The sequence below is a fragment of the Onychostoma macrolepis genome, chromosome 18 (assembly GCF_012432095.1).
Source record: "Onychostoma macrolepis isolate SWU-2019 chromosome 18, ASM1243209v1, whole genome shotgun sequence".
NCBI classification, from domain to species: domain Eukaryota; kingdom Metazoa; phylum Chordata; class Actinopteri; order Cypriniformes; family Cyprinidae; genus Onychostoma; species Onychostoma macrolepis.
In genome coordinates, this window is record NC_081172.1 from 27070521 (window position 1) to 27088766 (window position 18246).

Genomic DNA, 18246 nt, shown 5'->3' on the forward strand with positions numbered 1-18246 from the left:
ACTCACAGAGGCGTGACAAAGTGAAACCCGTACATGGAAAATTCATAAGAAGAAATCAACTAAGAGACGTTCCTTCAAGTAGGAGAAAGCGAGAACCCACATTCGACAAGGACACGGAGCCAGAAAGGACGAGTGGCGGAGACCGGTGGGTATAAGCAATATGCAAATGAGCCTTCGTGACGAAGGTAGTAAAAATGAAACGTCCCCTTAGAGCCACCTAAAATATATTTTAGGCCACTTGATGCAAAGAACTCACTCTACTCCGGAGAAACATCTTTGAAAACGCAGTGAGTGCGAAACATTCACACGCTGTACAGGAACGGCTGGATAAACACCACGGAACATAATCACAGGCTTGTTTACAATGGACCGATTTTCCATTTCCCTGACTAGGGCTTCTTTGGCGATGTTAGTGAAGGATTGACTGCAGGGTTTTGAGAGTGGCTGCCCATACTTTCGAACTAATGGGATTAATACTTTTCATTTGGAATACAAAACCCTTGAACATTAGCGGAAATCCATGTTAATTACGAACCTTCATTAACTCCACACAGCTGTCAATGTCAGATAAACGTAGGGCAGCTTCGATCCCACCCCTGCTCCTCTCACGATTGAGCTTCTCTTCATCTAGAGACGTCTTCCTTGGATACAGCTAATGTCAGAAAATCCTTTCACTAAGTCACCCGTGTCCAGTCAAATACGTCTGTAAAATTCATTTCAACGATCATCTGACTGAAAATCCATTTTAACTACTCAGTTGAAGTGGGAAAAGAGCGGCTCCTTTATCATTCGACAATGTAGTGTGCCGTTAAAGTAATCGAAACAAGCGATTCTCTCTTAGATCTTCTACGTTAAACTGTAGTTCATGCACCATTTCATTATATATCTTTTCATAACGTTGGTAGCGCTGATCTGATTATTTTAAATCTGATTACTTTGGAGCTTCCTAAGGCACGCTTCACTACTGTTTATTCTTAAGGTTTGGGATTTGAACAGACTCTACACTTCAGCGAATAACTCATCTGGCACTGTTTGTGCCAAAGACATGAATGATGCTTCAAACCGTGCGGCTTGTTGTGCGGGTGTGTTATTACTTTTATAAGCGGCCTGACTTATTTCAATCTGGTGGATGATAAAACTGGAGAGAAAAAAAATCTCCTACAATAACACTGAAGGAGGAACACAAGCCATATCGAAGCACTAGAACATAAGAAAATTTTGGGGTGGACTTTTTTGACTTTGGCCAAAAAGCAACCACCTGGCCTGTGTAATGTAGCTGACATTAAAAATATGAGGAAGATGATGTAGAGAGCCCAGGTGCAGTTTTATTTTAAGGGATACTCCACCCCAAAATGAAAATTTGGTCATTAATCACTTACCCCCATGTCGTTCCAAACCCCTAAAAGCTTCGTTCGTCTTCGGGAACACAATTTACGATATTTTGGATGAAAACCGGGAGGTTTCAAGAGCGTACGCTGCTTGCGTCCAGCGGATATTCTCCAAAATGGCACTACGCTGAATCAGAGGAGACGAATTGTTGAATAAATTCGTTATTTTGATTTCTTTGCACAGAAAAAGTATTCTTGTCGCTTCATTATATTCAGATTGGCTGACTGATGGCAGATGGACTATTCTGATGATGCTTTTCATACCTTTCTGGACCTTGACAGTGCAATTTACTATGCGGTCAATGGGACAGTCACAAGCCTCCCGGTTTTCATCCAAAACATCTTAAATTGTGTTTCGAAGACGAAACAAAGCTTTTACGGGTTTGGAACGACATGGGGGTAAGTGATTAATGACAAAATTTTCATTTAGGGGTGGAGTATCCTTTTAATAGTGATAATCCACAAAACATAAACTGTGAATTAAACCCAATACATGAAACAAAACATAAACATTAACAATGAGCTTGGCTTGACCAATTTTATTTGATCAATATTGCTTCTAATCCATTTCATCTGCGATAATTTTGCAAACACTGTGTGAGCGTCACTACAGGAAGCAGAAAATGGCTGACTTGGCACACCATTCTGGTAACACTTAAAAGAATGATGACTCTTTAAAGGTTCTTCACACATATTTAGAAATCTTTTAATGCCTTTGTTTTAGAGTTTAGGGTTCTTTATTCCAAAGTATGGACTGCCATACTGTGTGTTTTTCATTTTTAATTAAATCCTTTTTTTTTTTTTTTTAACAGAGCATCTAAGTGCGACCAGCTCTGTTCAGCTGAGGATACTTCTTTCCTCTTCTCCACTAAGCAATTATGTGACAGAGATATTGAATTATTGATGATCCATATTGTTAGAGTTTTCAATTATTACTTGGGCTTATGAATAAACATGCTCAGTCATAAAAACATTAAAGCTATCCCATGACTTATCACCTTTTCCTTTTATCATTGTGAATGGCTCACATACTGTTTATTCACAAAAACAACATTTGGCCTTCATAAACATAACAGCTTTTACTTAAACAAATGGAAAAGACACACTGTGACCCAGACAGATGCTGTCCCCACAACCTCATCATCTGAGGAGAAAAACTGTGCCTTGATTACACCAAAACACAAACATAACGATGGACGTAACACATCATAGAGGATTGTCAAGTTATTTCACTGGAACTTGGCCTTCACTACATCTGTTTGATTTTATTGCATTTTCCTTTTTTCTATGTTGTAAGACATGCATAATGCATAATAAAAAAAGGTTCGGTATTAATATTCTATGTAAAATTTTCAAAGCATGCCTCTTTATTTAACCTTATAAAAAGGGTTTTATTCAGCACACACATGCACAAACACACACACACACACACATCAAAAAAACAAAACAAAAAGAAAACAGACAAAAAAAAACAAAACAAACAAAACAAAACAAAGGGTTCTGCTATGGTTACTAGCCAAAGAACCCTAATCTGGTACAATTTAGAACAATATTTTTAAATGGTTTTATTTTGTTTGTAAATTTTTTCATTTAATGTCATGTAGTGTAAGTAAAAATATTTTCCTTATATCTTAAATAAGTATCATTATTATTTTACAAATATATTTTAAGATAAAAATCATTTTTATAAATACTGTGAATGATTAATTCATAAATGTCATTAAGGGTTTTTCTAATTTTATTATTATTATTATTATTATTTTCATGCATGTTTCTTCACATTGATTGCACCATATGATACTGATTCAGTCAAAAGTTTCATTATTTAAAAAAAATAAAACTAAAATTGAAAAAAATGACAAAACCACCTTATTACATATATTTTTTCTAAAACATAATTATTCCTAGTAAATTAAGGTTATTTTTTAAGAGGATCATCCTTTTAATTAAGCTTTTCCTTCATTTTTTTTGACTATTAAAATACATTTTTTATCTAACAAGCGGTCTATTAAACTAAAAGTACTGTTCATTGCATTTTTAAGTATGTATTTCTGAATAAATCAGCTGATTTAGATTAAAAAAAACACTAGACCATGTCATTGGCCCAATAATCAGATATACTTTACACAGCCTCTCTGTAAAATGTCCTTCACGCTATTATAAAAGATATTGCAGCACTAAAATAACAAAAAGCGGAAAAAGAAAGAACTATATCTGCCCTTGCCATGTCATAAAAAAGAAAATACAATAAATTGCACGACTCAGACAAATTTGCCACACAATATATCAGATCACGCGAGCTCAAAGTCCATTCATCACCTTGTTACCTGAAGAACGGAGCATTCTTGGGCTGTTCAATTCTCCCATCTATCAGTAGTCACTGTGTACAAACAAACATCTATCACACGGGAGACAACATCATTTCAGATGTGATCTGCACCACTTTATGAACGATTCCACATACGCACCGTCTGACAAACCGCGCGGCTGACCTCAAGAACATTTTGTTCTGACTCAACTGCATCTTTTACTGTGGCATGTGGCCGCTGCAAGGGCAAATAGCATCTGAATGCTGGTTACACCATTACTTGTGAATTATTGATTTGAGAGAATGGAACTACGGCTTGATAAGCAGCAGGAAGTGAGGAAGGGTGTCAAGGTGAGAGCCGGCTTTGTGCTGCGTGTGGACATTTTTAGCGTCGCTCTGCGGTCTGAGCCGAGGCCTGTACACGCGTGCGGTTGTGCCTTATTACTGGTCTGGGGCTGTTGGGCTGGCGAAGCCATTTTGCAGGACAATTTGAAAAGAGCGCAAATCCCAGTGGCTATTTCTCAGAATAAATTGCCTGCTTTGCAACGGCACCACTGTCAGCAGAAAAGCTCGTAAATAATTTTGCAGCGTCCACTTGCAACCGAGCATGCCCTGTGATAAATATGTGGTGAATTGGGGACTCGGGGTCTCCAGAACCTGTTAGTTAAGGTGTGTTCAGATTTATTTGTATGTGTGTATGGCATCATTTTTAATATGAAGTGAGGGCGTATATAACTGTTTCACTGTTGTCAAATGCTTTGCAACTTGTAGAAGGACAAAGTTAGGTCTTGGTAACCTTGTTTTTACCCCAGAATGAATAATTTGCTTAATAAACGACAATAAAATTGCTTGACCCTGTAAAGCCTGACATAAAATAACTGTCTGAAAATAATATTTATATTTATTTTACTTTATATTTTAATTTATTTTTAATAATTTAATTTAAGAGTTTGTTGAACCTTTAGACAAAATCAAATCAACAAAAACCTGCAAAAGGTTATCATATGTGATTGTTACGTATAATTTGTGATTCATCCCACTTTTATGTCTCAAATAGTATGATATAAGAGAATATGGAGCAAAATCTCCAAGAGAGAGAGAAAACTCATACCCCTCAGAGGCCCAAACTGAGCAAAAATATGCAATGTGGTGCAGTTCTTGATATTTTTATGGCCAAAAAGTAAGATGAAATTCTGATAGTTTGTAATGTAAATCAATGAGATCTTTATAACAGTATGGCACTTACCTAAAATGCATATAAATATCAGTTGTCACTCTACATCTCCCAGTAATATGTCTCAGTAAGATGAATTTTAAATTCTTAGTTTTATGATCAGAGCTCTGTAGTTTGTATTGTGGCGGGGAAAACATATTATGCAATGCAATACAATGATGATTCAAAGATGAACATATAAGCATTCACATTTTTCTATAACATGATACAACCCGAATTCTAGAAATGTTGGGAAATTTTTTAAATTTGAATAAAATGAAAACTAAAATACTTTCAAATCACATGAGCCGATATTTTATTCACAATAGAACATAGATAACAACAAATGTTTAAACAGATACATTTTACACTTTTATTCACTAAATGAGCTCATTTCAAATTTGATGCCTGCTACAGGTCTCAAAAAAGTTGGCACGGGGGCAACAAAGGGCTGAAAAAGCAAGACATTTTGAAAAGATTCAGCTGGGAGAACATCTAGCAACTAATTAAGTTAATTGACATCAGGTCTGTAACATGATTAGCTATAAAAGGGATGTCTTAGAGAGGCAGAGTCTCACAGAAGTAAAGATGGGCAGAGGCTCTCCAATCTGCGAAAGAGTGCGTAAAAAGATTGTGGAATACTTTAAAAATAACGGTCCTCAACATCAAATTGCAAAGGCTTTGCAAATCTCATCATCTACAGTGCATAACATCATCAAAAGATTCAGAGAAACTGGAGAAATCTCTGTGCGTAAGGGACAAGGCCAAAGACCTTTGTTGGATGCCCGTGATCTTTGGGCCCTCAGATGACACCTCATCACTCATCGGCATGATTTTGTCATTGATATTACTAAATGGGTCCAGGAATACTTCCAGAAACCACTGTCGGTAAACACAATCCGCCATGCCATCTGCAGATGCCAACTAAAGCTCTATCATGCAAAAAGAAAGCCATATGTGAACATGGTCCGGAAGCACCGTCGTGTCCTGTGGGCCAAGGCTCATTTAAAATGAACTGTTTCAAAGTGGAAAATTGTTCTATGGTCAGACGAGTCCAATTTTGACATTCTTGTTGGAAATCATGGACGCCATGTCCTCCGGGCTAAAGAGGAGGGAGACATTCCAGCGTGTTATCAGCGTTCAGTTCAAAAGCGGGTTCAGAAGTGCATACGGTATGGGCAGCTTGCATGTTTTGGAAGGCACCATGAATGCTGAAAGGTATATAAAGGTTTTAGAGCAACATATGCTCCCCTCCAGACGACGTGTATTTCAGCAGGACAATGCAAAACCACATACTGCAGCTATTACAACAGCATGACTTCGTAGTAGAAGAGTCCGGGTGCAGTCCAGATCTTTCACCTATAGAGAACATTTGGCGCATCATTAAACGAAAAATACGTCAAAGATGACCACAAACTCTTCAGCAGCTGGAAACCTATATCAGGCAAGAATGGGACCAAATTCCAACACCAAAACTCCAGAAACTAATAACCTCAATGCCCAGACGTCTTCAAACTGTTTTGAAAAGAAGAGGAGATGCTACACCATGGTAAACATGTTGCAGAACCTGGTCGAAAAGAACGCACACGCATAATCTCCACGCTCTGTGGTAAAATTTTACAAATGACCAACACAATGCCCAAAGTATCTGACTAGCTTCCTGTCTGTTCTCTTTATCGTCTCATGAGACCCATGAAGCTGGGAGGAGAACATCTGGCCATCCTTTGAAGAACAGAATCTTCAATGTTGTTCCTGACCAGTTTACCATAAATAAAGTCGAATAAACAGACAGTGCAAAGCACGTGGGATCTGGACATGCTCCAGCACAGACCCTCCCTGAATCCCCTGACTGCTTTTGACCATAATTCAATGATGGTATCAACAAGGAAAGACAGATATACATTGACCAGACCTCAACAAACCTACAGCACGGTCAGCCTCATGACCTCATAGCAAACCCCTTTTCTTCACTGCATTCCAAGAGGATGCGCACCTCTTTTGCTCGTACAACAAAGAAACTCTAGTCACACAGAGTATCTTTAAAAGGACAATCAAGGAAAGACTGCTGCTATTAAAGCAATATACTCAAGAGACAATATATATATACGAATGTGGTATTTTATGTTTTGTTTATCTTGCTGTGGTTATTAGAACTTAGGATATTTTAATCTATGACTTAACCCGTTTAGTAGGTAAAATTATAGGTATTCGATATGACAAATACCCCATGTGTGGTATTGAATTAAACGTTATTTTGATTGCAATAAGGTGAAAAGGATGAATGCTGACTTTAAGCATCATAAGGTATGATTATAACACTTTATAGAAATCTGCTAGGATATTTCCTCCATGTGACATATTTATTAGCAGATAATGTATGCACGAAAAAGAAGTCATGCTGGGCGGGGCTCCGCCCTACAGAGACAATGTGATTGGATCAGACAGTGAATAGGATGGACTCACATCTGTCCGATAAAAACAGACACCCAACTTTGCAAAGCGGTTGGACAACTGGTGGAAAACTGCAAGGAACTTGGCTGCTTGGAAACTTTGGTCTCGCCTTACCCGCCTACAGACTTAACATCTAGTTTGATCATCTCAAAGGACATCTCAAAGGACACTCTGTCTACGTCTGACCAAAGTAACTTGCAAAGCCCGCCGCGTAAGAACTTCAAACTTGCCATTCGTGCTGCCAGGAAGCCATCCAATCGTAGAGGAGATTCCCCGAGTGACGTCACGCGACAACAACACATCAGCGCGAAAGTCCAGGACTGTCCTCCAGCAACCACCCAGAGAGAAGAACAGCCTTTCAACTCAACTCAAAGCAAGTAAAACAAACAAATCTCTAATTTGCTGAGTTGAATTGAATGAATCGTTAAAAGATAATATAGTCGAGTCTTCTGTTTGTGACGTCTCAAGGTCGTCTTTATTCTCGGGAAAGAGAATAGCTTAACTTTCTTCAAACTGCTTTCATCTTGCCATAACGTGTGTATATGTGTGTATGTGTTTTGTTTTGTATTGTATCCTAGAATAGTAAATAAACTCTCGATTCATTTTAATGAATAGTCTGGTGCTGTGATTTTCAAATCTTAAATTATTTGCCATAGATCGGGGTTATTTGTTGCTCAAAAATTTCCCAATCAATTCTGTATTATTATCAACAATAAGCCGAATTGCTAAAATATACTGTATTATTAACGACTCGACCAGCGAGTATTAAGGTATAAATTATACATTTTGATTAATATCAATCAATCAGATCAAAACCGAATTTCTACGATTTGGTTCCCTAAAGCTAAAATTTATAATAAAGGATAAAACCTTACAATGTCCCCGTCCCAACTATTTTGAGACCTGTAGCAGGCATCAAATTTGAAATAAGCTCATTTTGTAAATAAAACTGTAAAATTTCTCAATTTAAACATTTGTTATGTTATCTATGTTCTATTGTGAATAAAATATTGGCTCATGTGATTTGAAATTCTTTTAGTTTTCATTTTAGTCAAAAAAAAAAAAAAAAACGTCCGAACATTTCTGGAATTGGTTGTATATGGATTCAAGTAAACCTAAATTGCTTCAGTTCTGTAAGTGTCTATTTTGAAATATTATTCTCATGTGTACTTTAGAAATCAGTAAAGATTTCACAGCAAACAAACACGTGTCCTTACCTGTATGGGACATCTTTTTACAATTATTCTAAAAGGCCTTTTACTTGCCAAAAATAAATGTAAACTATCAATCAGTCAGCAGAATGCATGTACAATAGTTAATTTTTTCAGCAAAGTTTTGATCATTTAGAGACCTTAGAAACTTGCATCTCAAATATGATACAGTAGGCTTTATAGAGTCAAGATCATTTGTGAATTTGCATCTTATTATGAAAATAGGTGATCATGTAAAGGTTACAAATTAGTGCAAAATTATGCAATGCAAATGTCAGCATTGACTTTGGACATGCATATACTTTAGAAAAGAGCACATGGGGAAAGTGTAATAGGAATATGTTAAACTACTAAAAATCTTTCAGAGACACATGCTTCATAAGTGTTTCAGGTTTCATCACAGTCTTGACAGGGGTAAATTAGCTCACGATCGGTGCCAGTGGCACACGAGATTCAGAATCAAGCAAGGTGTGAATTCACAGGATGACGACACTTAAAAATGTGTGTAGCATCAGAACGAGTCAGACAAAACTAAGATTCGATCAGGACATCGAAACATGAGGAGCCGAAATTCCAGGAGAACATGACAACGTCGTAAAGATGCCTATCTCCGACCTCTGGAGCAAGCCTAACCAACAAGCCTCTTCCAGAACAGTTTGCAACATTAAGACAAAAGAACACTTATTGATAAGTGTTCAACGCAGGAAGGAGATCGTCAAATTTGTGGTAAATAATCAAGATTAATGGTCAAAGAGATGGCCATCACATGTGTTCCACGAGAGAAATCACAAGCTTCTTTAGATTGACTTTTCCCCCACACATAGAAGACAAAGAACCAGACTGAAATCCTTCTGTCCAAAGAACATGTCTTTTGGTCCCCACAGATCTACACAGAGACTTTCTTTTTCATATGCATATAAAATCATCCTAAAAGGAACTTTTCTAGGCATACCACTATATTATGTATGTAACCACACATTAGACTATCATGTTTTAAGCACATATTATGTATGTCTTTCTAATAACTATTGAATGACTTTAAGGTTAGTCGTGTTTGGTATGTATGAGTTTGACATTTCTAGCTTGAAACGTTTCTTCCAACTGATTCTTTGTCAAATGTATCATATTCTGGTTATAGAAATCACATCCAAAATTATACTTTGCAAGAGTGTGTAAAATTCAGACCATGTGACTGATAACATGCTGATTTATGATGGAAGGAACAACCCTAGCTAAGATAATAGCCTATCTAATTGGTCAAGACACCAGATGGGATGTGTCCAGAAGCCGAGTTTAAAACCTCAGGACACCATCCCTTCTTCCCTTCTCCTTTTCTTCTTCTCGCCACCGCGTTTTGACGCTGTTTTAGCGCTCTTTGAGCGTGCTCTGGCCTACAGGCTAGTTGCTACTTAACACCACGATGAGAGAAAAACCACCTAGTCTCGTTACTCATTTTATTCTTTTACTTTAGTTTCTTTTCTTTCCGTTGAGTCTCGTGTTCAAAAGTTAAGTTTGCCGCAAAGTCCAGCTCCGACTGCACCCGCTTCAAACTTCAACCAGCAACTAACTCCAAGACCATCCTCAGCCAACGCCCAACCATTGGCTTCCCAAGACATCACTTCAAAGACTACTGAACTTCCAGCCAATCACCAACTCGGGAAAACCCCTTTCCTGCAACGACGGCGACAGAAGGGAATTCCTGTAACCAAAGGCAACGCAAGTAAAACAACTCCAGATTCTAACTGAACTGGTGCATTTAATATAAAATTTAGCCTCATTGAGAAACTCAACGCGAGGGTTAATTAAGTGACTGATGGTTTGTTCAGGTCTATGTGATAGCACATATTGCTATAAACTTGGGATTTCACTTTCTCATTCTCTTAACTCATCCTTTCTCTCTTTTTGCAACGTGTGAATGTGTGAATGCATGTGTTCATGTGTTAGATTAGTTTATGTCTTAGGTTTATATAAATAAAGTCGTATTTATATTTAAAAGAGAAGTATCTTGTGTTTTGTGCTTACAAGTTAATGTCTTAATCTGCCGATCTTGTTACTGTGCTTATTAATAGTGTTTTCACTATATTTTGGATTTTAATATCCAGTGCAGAGTTGATGTTATACGGCTCGTTCAGTGAATCGCTGCCGACTCAGTGATCAGCCGCAAAACAGTGATTATGTTCAAATTCCCTATAAAATCATAAATGATTCCCTTTGAGCTAAATTAAATTATATTTATGTATCAAACCCTACATGTGTAAAGAAAGAGAGTCTATCAGTACTGTTATATACTGGTAAGACGCGGGTCTGTTCTGATAGTGTCATGGACAGCAGAGAAAATAATACAATTATAAAAATGTAACCGACCACATTATGCATAGTGTAATCGTAGGGATAGTTCACACAAAAATAATATTCTGTCATAATTTACAGAAATTTGTTTCAGACATTTTTGTCCATACATTAAGGCCCAAAACAACTGACTTTTTATTGGACAGGGACATTTCTCAAAATATCTTCTTTTGAGGAGAAAGTAAGTCTTATAAATTTGGAACAAGGTTAGGGTGAGCAAATGACAGAATTTTTTATTTTTTTTAAATAAACATTCTATCATCATTTGCTCACCTAAACCAAAATATTTTGCTATTTTTTTTAAATCTTAAATTCACCCAAAAATAAACATTCTGTAATCATTTGCTCACCCACATCTTTTTTTTTTTTTTTTGACACTCAAGGCTATGCGTTCAACTGAACTTTGATTTCATCATTTGGTAATATGGCTAATACTAATACAACTTTTTACTCAGTGTTTGTTTTTTGCTGTATTTATACAATTGTCCAAGCTTCCTATTTAGCTTATTTTATAAACCATCACAACAACCAATGACACCATGGAAATAATATTAATAATATGAATTCTTTCAGATGAATAGGTCCTTGCGTCTAGACGTGTCTGTGGTGAAGACTCTCAGTTATTAAACTGCAGCCCTTTCGCAGACTTGTAGCCTACAGCGCTCGACGGGGGCCGATAATTTCAGACCTGTCACTCATGATGAGTGACATGTCTTCTCCATCAAGAGCTTGTACATGGGCTAGCGCTCATTTTCCTCATGCTGATTTAAGATTATGCATAAATGAACGGCTACAGCGGATGAGCTATCGGCCAACAGGCTCTACAGTATTATGGCTCAAACAAGCTATATTTTAATTCTAATGAGGTTACATGTACAAGACCTTAACAGATGAATAAAGCAGAATGTCATACATTAACTGACTCAAACGGGTTACATTTAACCCTGCATTCTGTTCTAATGTGCACATTTTAAAATATCATCCTTTCCACAGCATCTTAGGCTGTAATAAGGACAAAAGACTGAAATAAGCATTTTTTGCATCAAATAAGCATCAGTGACTGTATATAAATAAATAAATAAATAAAAATGGACAACTACACATTAAAAAATGTTGAAAAATAATGCCAATAATATACTGTTACTGTAAATGAACTTAATTACACACACTTATAATGTAGCTCTACAGAACAATTGATTCTGATTGGTCAAAAGCAGTCTTGAAAAGTAAAATATTCATTATTTTTCTGTAATGTCCACTAAATTGTGTACTCCACTGTTGTTCAAGGCAGTGCTACTTTAATTTTGCATAATTCTGCATTCTCTTTTTGCATATGGATGCAAGTTTGAATATTTAATTGGTGTCATCTTGTTGAGACGACAAGAAGACTCAATCTTGACTGAGATTGACTTTGGATATTTAAATATACTACCGCTCAAATATTTGAAATTGGTATTATTTTTGTGTGTTTGCTCTCCAAGGTTGCATTTATTTGATCAGTACAACAGTATTTATTATGCAATATCATTATAATTTAAAATCAGTGTTTTCAATTTTAATGCATTTTAATATGCAATTTATTAATGTGATGCAAAAGCTGATTTTTCGGCAGCCAATACACCAGTTTTCAGTGTCAAATCATCCTTCAGAAATAATTTTAATATTGAATTGGTGCTCAAGTGACATTTCTTCTTAGTATCAGTTAAAAAAAAAGTTGTGCTGATTAATATTTTTGTGAAAACCATGGTACATTTTTTTCCAACTTTTTATGAAAAGTTAAAAAGAACATTTATTTGAAATATTTATTTAGTAAAATGAAAAATATTTTAATTTGACACTTTTGACTAATTTAAAGAATCCTCGCTGAACAAAAGTGCCACACACACCCACACCCACCCACCCACACTCACTAATAACATACAAACTAATAAATAAGAAATCAACATGACATCAATCACAATGCAACCCTGCACAGCAAAATTGTCTAATAGCTCTGAGAGTGCAAACAAACCTGTCATCACATCGCACCTCAGCAGAGCCGAACCCAGCATGAGACCGGTAATCATTGGACAAGAACATTGATTAAAGCCCCTGTGCACACAGATTCATGTAAATGTATGCATGTTTATGGGCATATTTAATTGGAATCAATTAAAAACACGGACCCTTAGGAGTGGACTGCCACTGCTTCATCCTGAATCCTGATAATTATCACACTTTCATGCAAAACATGTAGAGTTACAGAGCTAACTGCGCTTAAGCTGGGATTTAGACTCACCTTCGGCTGGGCTGGACTCTCCTATCGTTTTTCCTCCATGAGATTCTGGGTTTGGGTGATGCACGTGGACGGCACTCCAGAGACACGTCTTTTCCGACGGTTGCGATGAGCCGGATAGGGTTGGTGCTGAACATGGGAGCTGACGCTGTTTATGAAAACAAACACATAGTTTCACCTTAAAGGATTTGTTAAATCAAAAATGAAAATTGTGCTATCAACTCTTGTCATAGGACTGAGCATCAGTGATCATACCAAAAAAACCCCCTGAAAATTACATACAACATTTTTTTAAAATCTGAAAAAAAGAAAAATGGAAAAAAATCACGCCACTAGTACACTGTTATGTCGAATGGATAGTTCACTCAGAGATGAAAATTCTGTCTAAACAGTTGACATAGCCATTGACTTCCATAGCATGGAAAAAGAAATACTGAAAGTCAATGTCTACCTTCAACTGTTTAGTTACCAACATTCTTCAAAATATCTTCTTTTGTGTTCAACAGAAGAAATAAACTCATACAGGTTTGGAGCAACTAAATGATGACAATTTTAATTTTTGGGTGAACAGATGTCTGGAAAACACTGGTTCTGATTGGTCAGTTGCAGCACTGTCATTTAGTCCTCATTCACTTTCAATATATATAAAAGAGATTATTTTGTCTTTTGTGGTCCACAGCAGAAGCAATTCATAACGGTTTAAAATGAGATGAAGTGACTATTTTAAATCGTTTAAGAGACCAGAACAAACGTATAAATTCTATACACAGTATATACAAATCTAATTTGTTATATGCAATGCATTTGTTCAACAATGTAATTAAGCTGGCACTGTTCAACTAATGACGTGCATGCTTTTGTAAATATTCACATGTGACACCATTTATCTTGTCTCTTTGTACAATTCATAGAACTACTGAGCACAAGAGCAGTAGGAAATGAATAAATGAGTGATTTTTTAATAAAATAACAGGTCTGTTTTCAGATACTGGGGATTTGTGGGACTCTAAAGGGAGATAAAGGTTTCTGGAATGATTGTAATGATGGCATTGCTGTCGTTCTGAATGATGGGTTCATAATTAGTAGCTTTATTGTTATGCGTGACGGTCTACCAGAAGTAAAACATTTCCAGGCTAAACGATAAAAAATAATTCAGCCCTCGACAAGCACATTTGAAGATAATTACTGTTAAATGTCTAATCTGTCTGCGGGGAGTTTCTCTGCAAGCTGATGCATCTGATGAGTAGAATGCAATTGCTAAGTCACAAAATCAAATGCAGTTTAGTGCTGATGTTAATGCAGTGATAGTTAAGCAGGGGGCCGGGGCCCAATAGGGGGCTGAAGCAAACATACAAGGGGGCCTCATAAGTTAAAATTAAAGTTAAAATTCTTTCAAATAAGACAAAACAAACTTAAACAACAAAAATCAAAAAAAAAAAAAAAAAAAAAAAATATCACCCAAAACTTCTCTTTAATCTTTAACTCCTAATTTGTGCAAATGGGAAAAAAAAGGGGCTGGGTTGTTAAAACGAGGTTGGAAATATCATAATTGGGAGTGCTGTGCAATCATTAGAGAAAACATGAAAATAATGTTCCATGTTATCATTTTGCAAACATTATAGGAGCGTGTTCACAAGACAAAATATGAACTGAATTTACACAAATGAACCTGTTCATACACATGATTCTTAATACTGTGTGTTGTTACCTGGATGATCCATGACTGTTTTAATATTCTTATCATCTTCTGCACATTTGCACTTTCCAACAGTGACTGTATGATTTTGAGATTTGTCTTTTCAAACTGAAGACAACTGAAGGACTATTACAAAGGGTGAAACACTGACTGATGCTAGAGAAGACATTAAGAGCTAGTAGGATGTAAACTTTTGAAAAAGGTGATTGATGTTCTTATTTTGTTTAAAGTTTTTTTTTTTTTTTTCTTCTTTCATTTAGAACTCACTTTTAGAAGTTATGTAAGATGTTTACTTGCTTGTCAGAAGACAAAATAATGACTTCAACTTTTTTGTAGGCCAATGCAGAAGCATCATCCTGGTTTCCTCTGAAAAAATCATCATGATTTTTTTGTGCATCATGAAAATCTAATAGCGTTTAATGTTCCTGACAACCTCCATAATCCCTTTGGCCCTGTTTACACCTGGTCAGAGGCGGACAGTAGTGAAGTATTTTTACTCTGCTGTAAAAGTACCTGTCAGGTGTTTTTCTTTAGAAAACTTTACTTCACAACATTCTAAAGCATAATATTGTACTTTTTACTGCATTACGTTTCATATTACATATCATTTAATACTTAATTACATTAGAAATCTATTAGTTTCTTACTTTTACTCAAGTAAAATTAATAAAAAAATTTACTTGAGTACAAGAAATTACTACATTTTTAATGTTCTTACATATTAAAGGTAAAACAAACAACAACTTTTATTTATGAAATGTAGTGCAGTAAAAAGTATGACATTATGCTTTGGAATGTAGTGATGTAAAGTATTCCAAAGAAAAACATTCTGATAAACTACAGATACTTTTTAAATTTACTTGAGTAAAGTAAAAATACTTTACTACCGTCCACCTCTGCACCTGGTATTAAAGAGCACCTATTATGCCCCTTTGTACAAGATGTAATATTGGTCCTGGGTGTCACCAGAATGTGTCTGTAAAGTTTCAGCCCAAAAAACAGATAATTTATTATAACAGCTGGAAAATGTCATTTTTGGGGGTGTGTCTAAAAAAGAGCTGTTTTGGAGTGTTTCACTTTAAATGCAAATGAGCTGCATATTCCCGCCCTGTCTCCAGAAGAGGGCATCGCGTATACGTCTCTCTACATTGCATATCTACAGCAATAAACAGCTGCTAGAAGCAACTTAACTGAGAGCGATATATCCGGTGTTTAGCCATACATATGAGAAGCCAAATGCACTGAAAGTGGGACGAAACAGTGCAATGTTACAGAGCTTGCGCCGCGTTGACCTGTCATCTGCGCGGATCAATTGACGAGCCGCGCAACCGTGCTACCGAACGAATCTCGTGCTACAAACAGTGCAAACTAATCTCACAAGCGCGGCGCTGATCAGTTAAAAAATACTTAATGTACGTACACAAATACGGTTAAAATGCTAAGCGTTATAACATGACATTCACAAAGGAGTTTGGAGTGATACACGTATTTAGGTAGATTTTGAGGCGCATTACCTTAAAAAAAAAAAAAAGTAATCCACAGCGTCCTCAGCAGCTCAGATGTTGGGAGAAAATGAAGACTCTTATGTTCATTCTTACATCCAAACACAGAGCACCGGGATTGCTTGTGAGACATTGTTGACATTTCAGCTGCTCGAGCATGCAAAAAATGGAGGACAGCATACAACCGCTGAGGGCGGAAACAATAGCAATGCAGGGCTCTCAATCAACCCCCGTGGCCCGGCCCTATGTAATATGACGTCACACTGCATGAGAATCAAAACGGCAGGCCTAGCGAGACTGACTTGGTTTAAAGGGGATTCAAAAATGAGGAGTGGGTGGATTTTTATCATTGTTGGGTGGTTTTGTTTACACACTGCCAACACACATTTATGTCCAAACAAAAAAGTGGATTTTGCATAATAGGTGCCCTTTAAGATTGGTCGACTGGATCACAATTGATATTTTAATTTGTCTCTTTTGTCCATTTTCAACCACTATGGGAGCGTCTATGGGCGGGTGTATGTATGGGCTTATTCTAATATTGTGGAATAAGCTTGCACGATTAACATATGAATGTGAAAGGGTACAACATAAACTGATATGGCAAGCAGGAGCTTTCATTTGTGTTAGAATCAGGACTGGTAAGAGAAAATTGTGCTCTTTTCACCTTTTCACCAAATTTGATTTCAAATGATTTCAGACGGCAAAATTTAGCGTGCTTCATGAACACATTCCGTAATATTTAAGAATTAGGCCAGAAGGCAAAGAGGGTGAGCTGTTCAAATGCCTTTGACTACATGAGCATCTACACTTATAAGCTTAAAACGTTTCAGACCCTGTATTTAGTGTTGTCCACTTGTGATTGGAATGACAAAAAACATTAAAAAAACTCATTGACTTGGACGATGTAACAGGTAGTGCTAAAATGCTAACTCGTTTGTGAGTTTTGGCCTTACAAAAAATATAGGTAACACTTTAGATTAAAGAACACATATTCACCATTAACTAAGGCTGATGATACACTGGGGAACTTTTTGAGCAATGTTGCAAGGCAGCTTTGGGAAATGTTGCAATCAACGGGCAACCAGATGAGAAACGGGACCCACGACCAATAAAATACCACGATATACCCATTCTCAATGGAAAAGTGGCTAAGCAACATTCCTAAAAAAAGTTGCCTGACAAAATTTCTCAAAAACTTGCCCTGTGTATCATCAGTGTAAGAGTTTTCCCTAAAAAAATTCCTAATTACTGTTTAGGTAGTTATTGTAGTAGTTATGTTTAGGTATGAGGTAGGTTAAGGGATCTACAATAATGCATTAATATGTGCTTTATAAGTACCAATATACAGGCAATATGCTGGTATTGTGCATGCTAATAAGCCAGTGGTTAATAGTAAATAGCGTTTTCTAATCTAAAGTGTTACCAAAATACATCATTCCATGCCCAATCATAGAGATGCTCGGTTCTGTATACTGATGTTCATGTATAAAGAGACTGCATTAAAGGCCTGAGCTTTTCAAGGACATGTGCTTCAGTGGCTGGGGAGGACATTGTGTGATGGTATTCTAGTGAGCAGAGCTAAACACATATGGGCTAAAAGTGATGATGTCTGCAGAGCTGCTGGAGCCTTCTGGGGCCTGTAGCTACATGCTGACAGGCCTCGTCAGGAGTGTTTAGTCAAAGGTTGCACCATGTTTTTTATGGGTGACATTAGAAAAGATGACATTTTAATCTCTGCAATTGCCAAAGGGCCCCGCAATCCACCACCCCCGGAACATGCTGAGAGAGTTGGGACCAATGAACAACTTTAAACCTGGAGTTGGGGGGCGTTCGTGTCTTTGTGGTAACAA

The 18246-nt window shown here is 36.7% G+C and overlaps 1 protein-coding gene across 4 annotated transcripts in view; it reads right to left on the reverse strand.

The window, feature by feature from the left end:
- The window catches only part of cntn5 (contactin 5), a 382381-nt gene that overhangs the window by 56511 nt on the left and 307624 nt on the right, over positions 1 to 18246 (reverse strand). For all 4 annotated transcript variants that reach the window (XM_058751508.1, XM_058751507.1, XM_058751506.1 and 1 more), the window contains one exon: positions 13199 to 13343. In XM_058751508.1, the coding sequence (XP_058607491.1) occupies positions 13199 to 13343 (145 nt within the window). The remainder of the gene's footprint in view (positions 1 to 13198; positions 13344 to 18246) is intronic.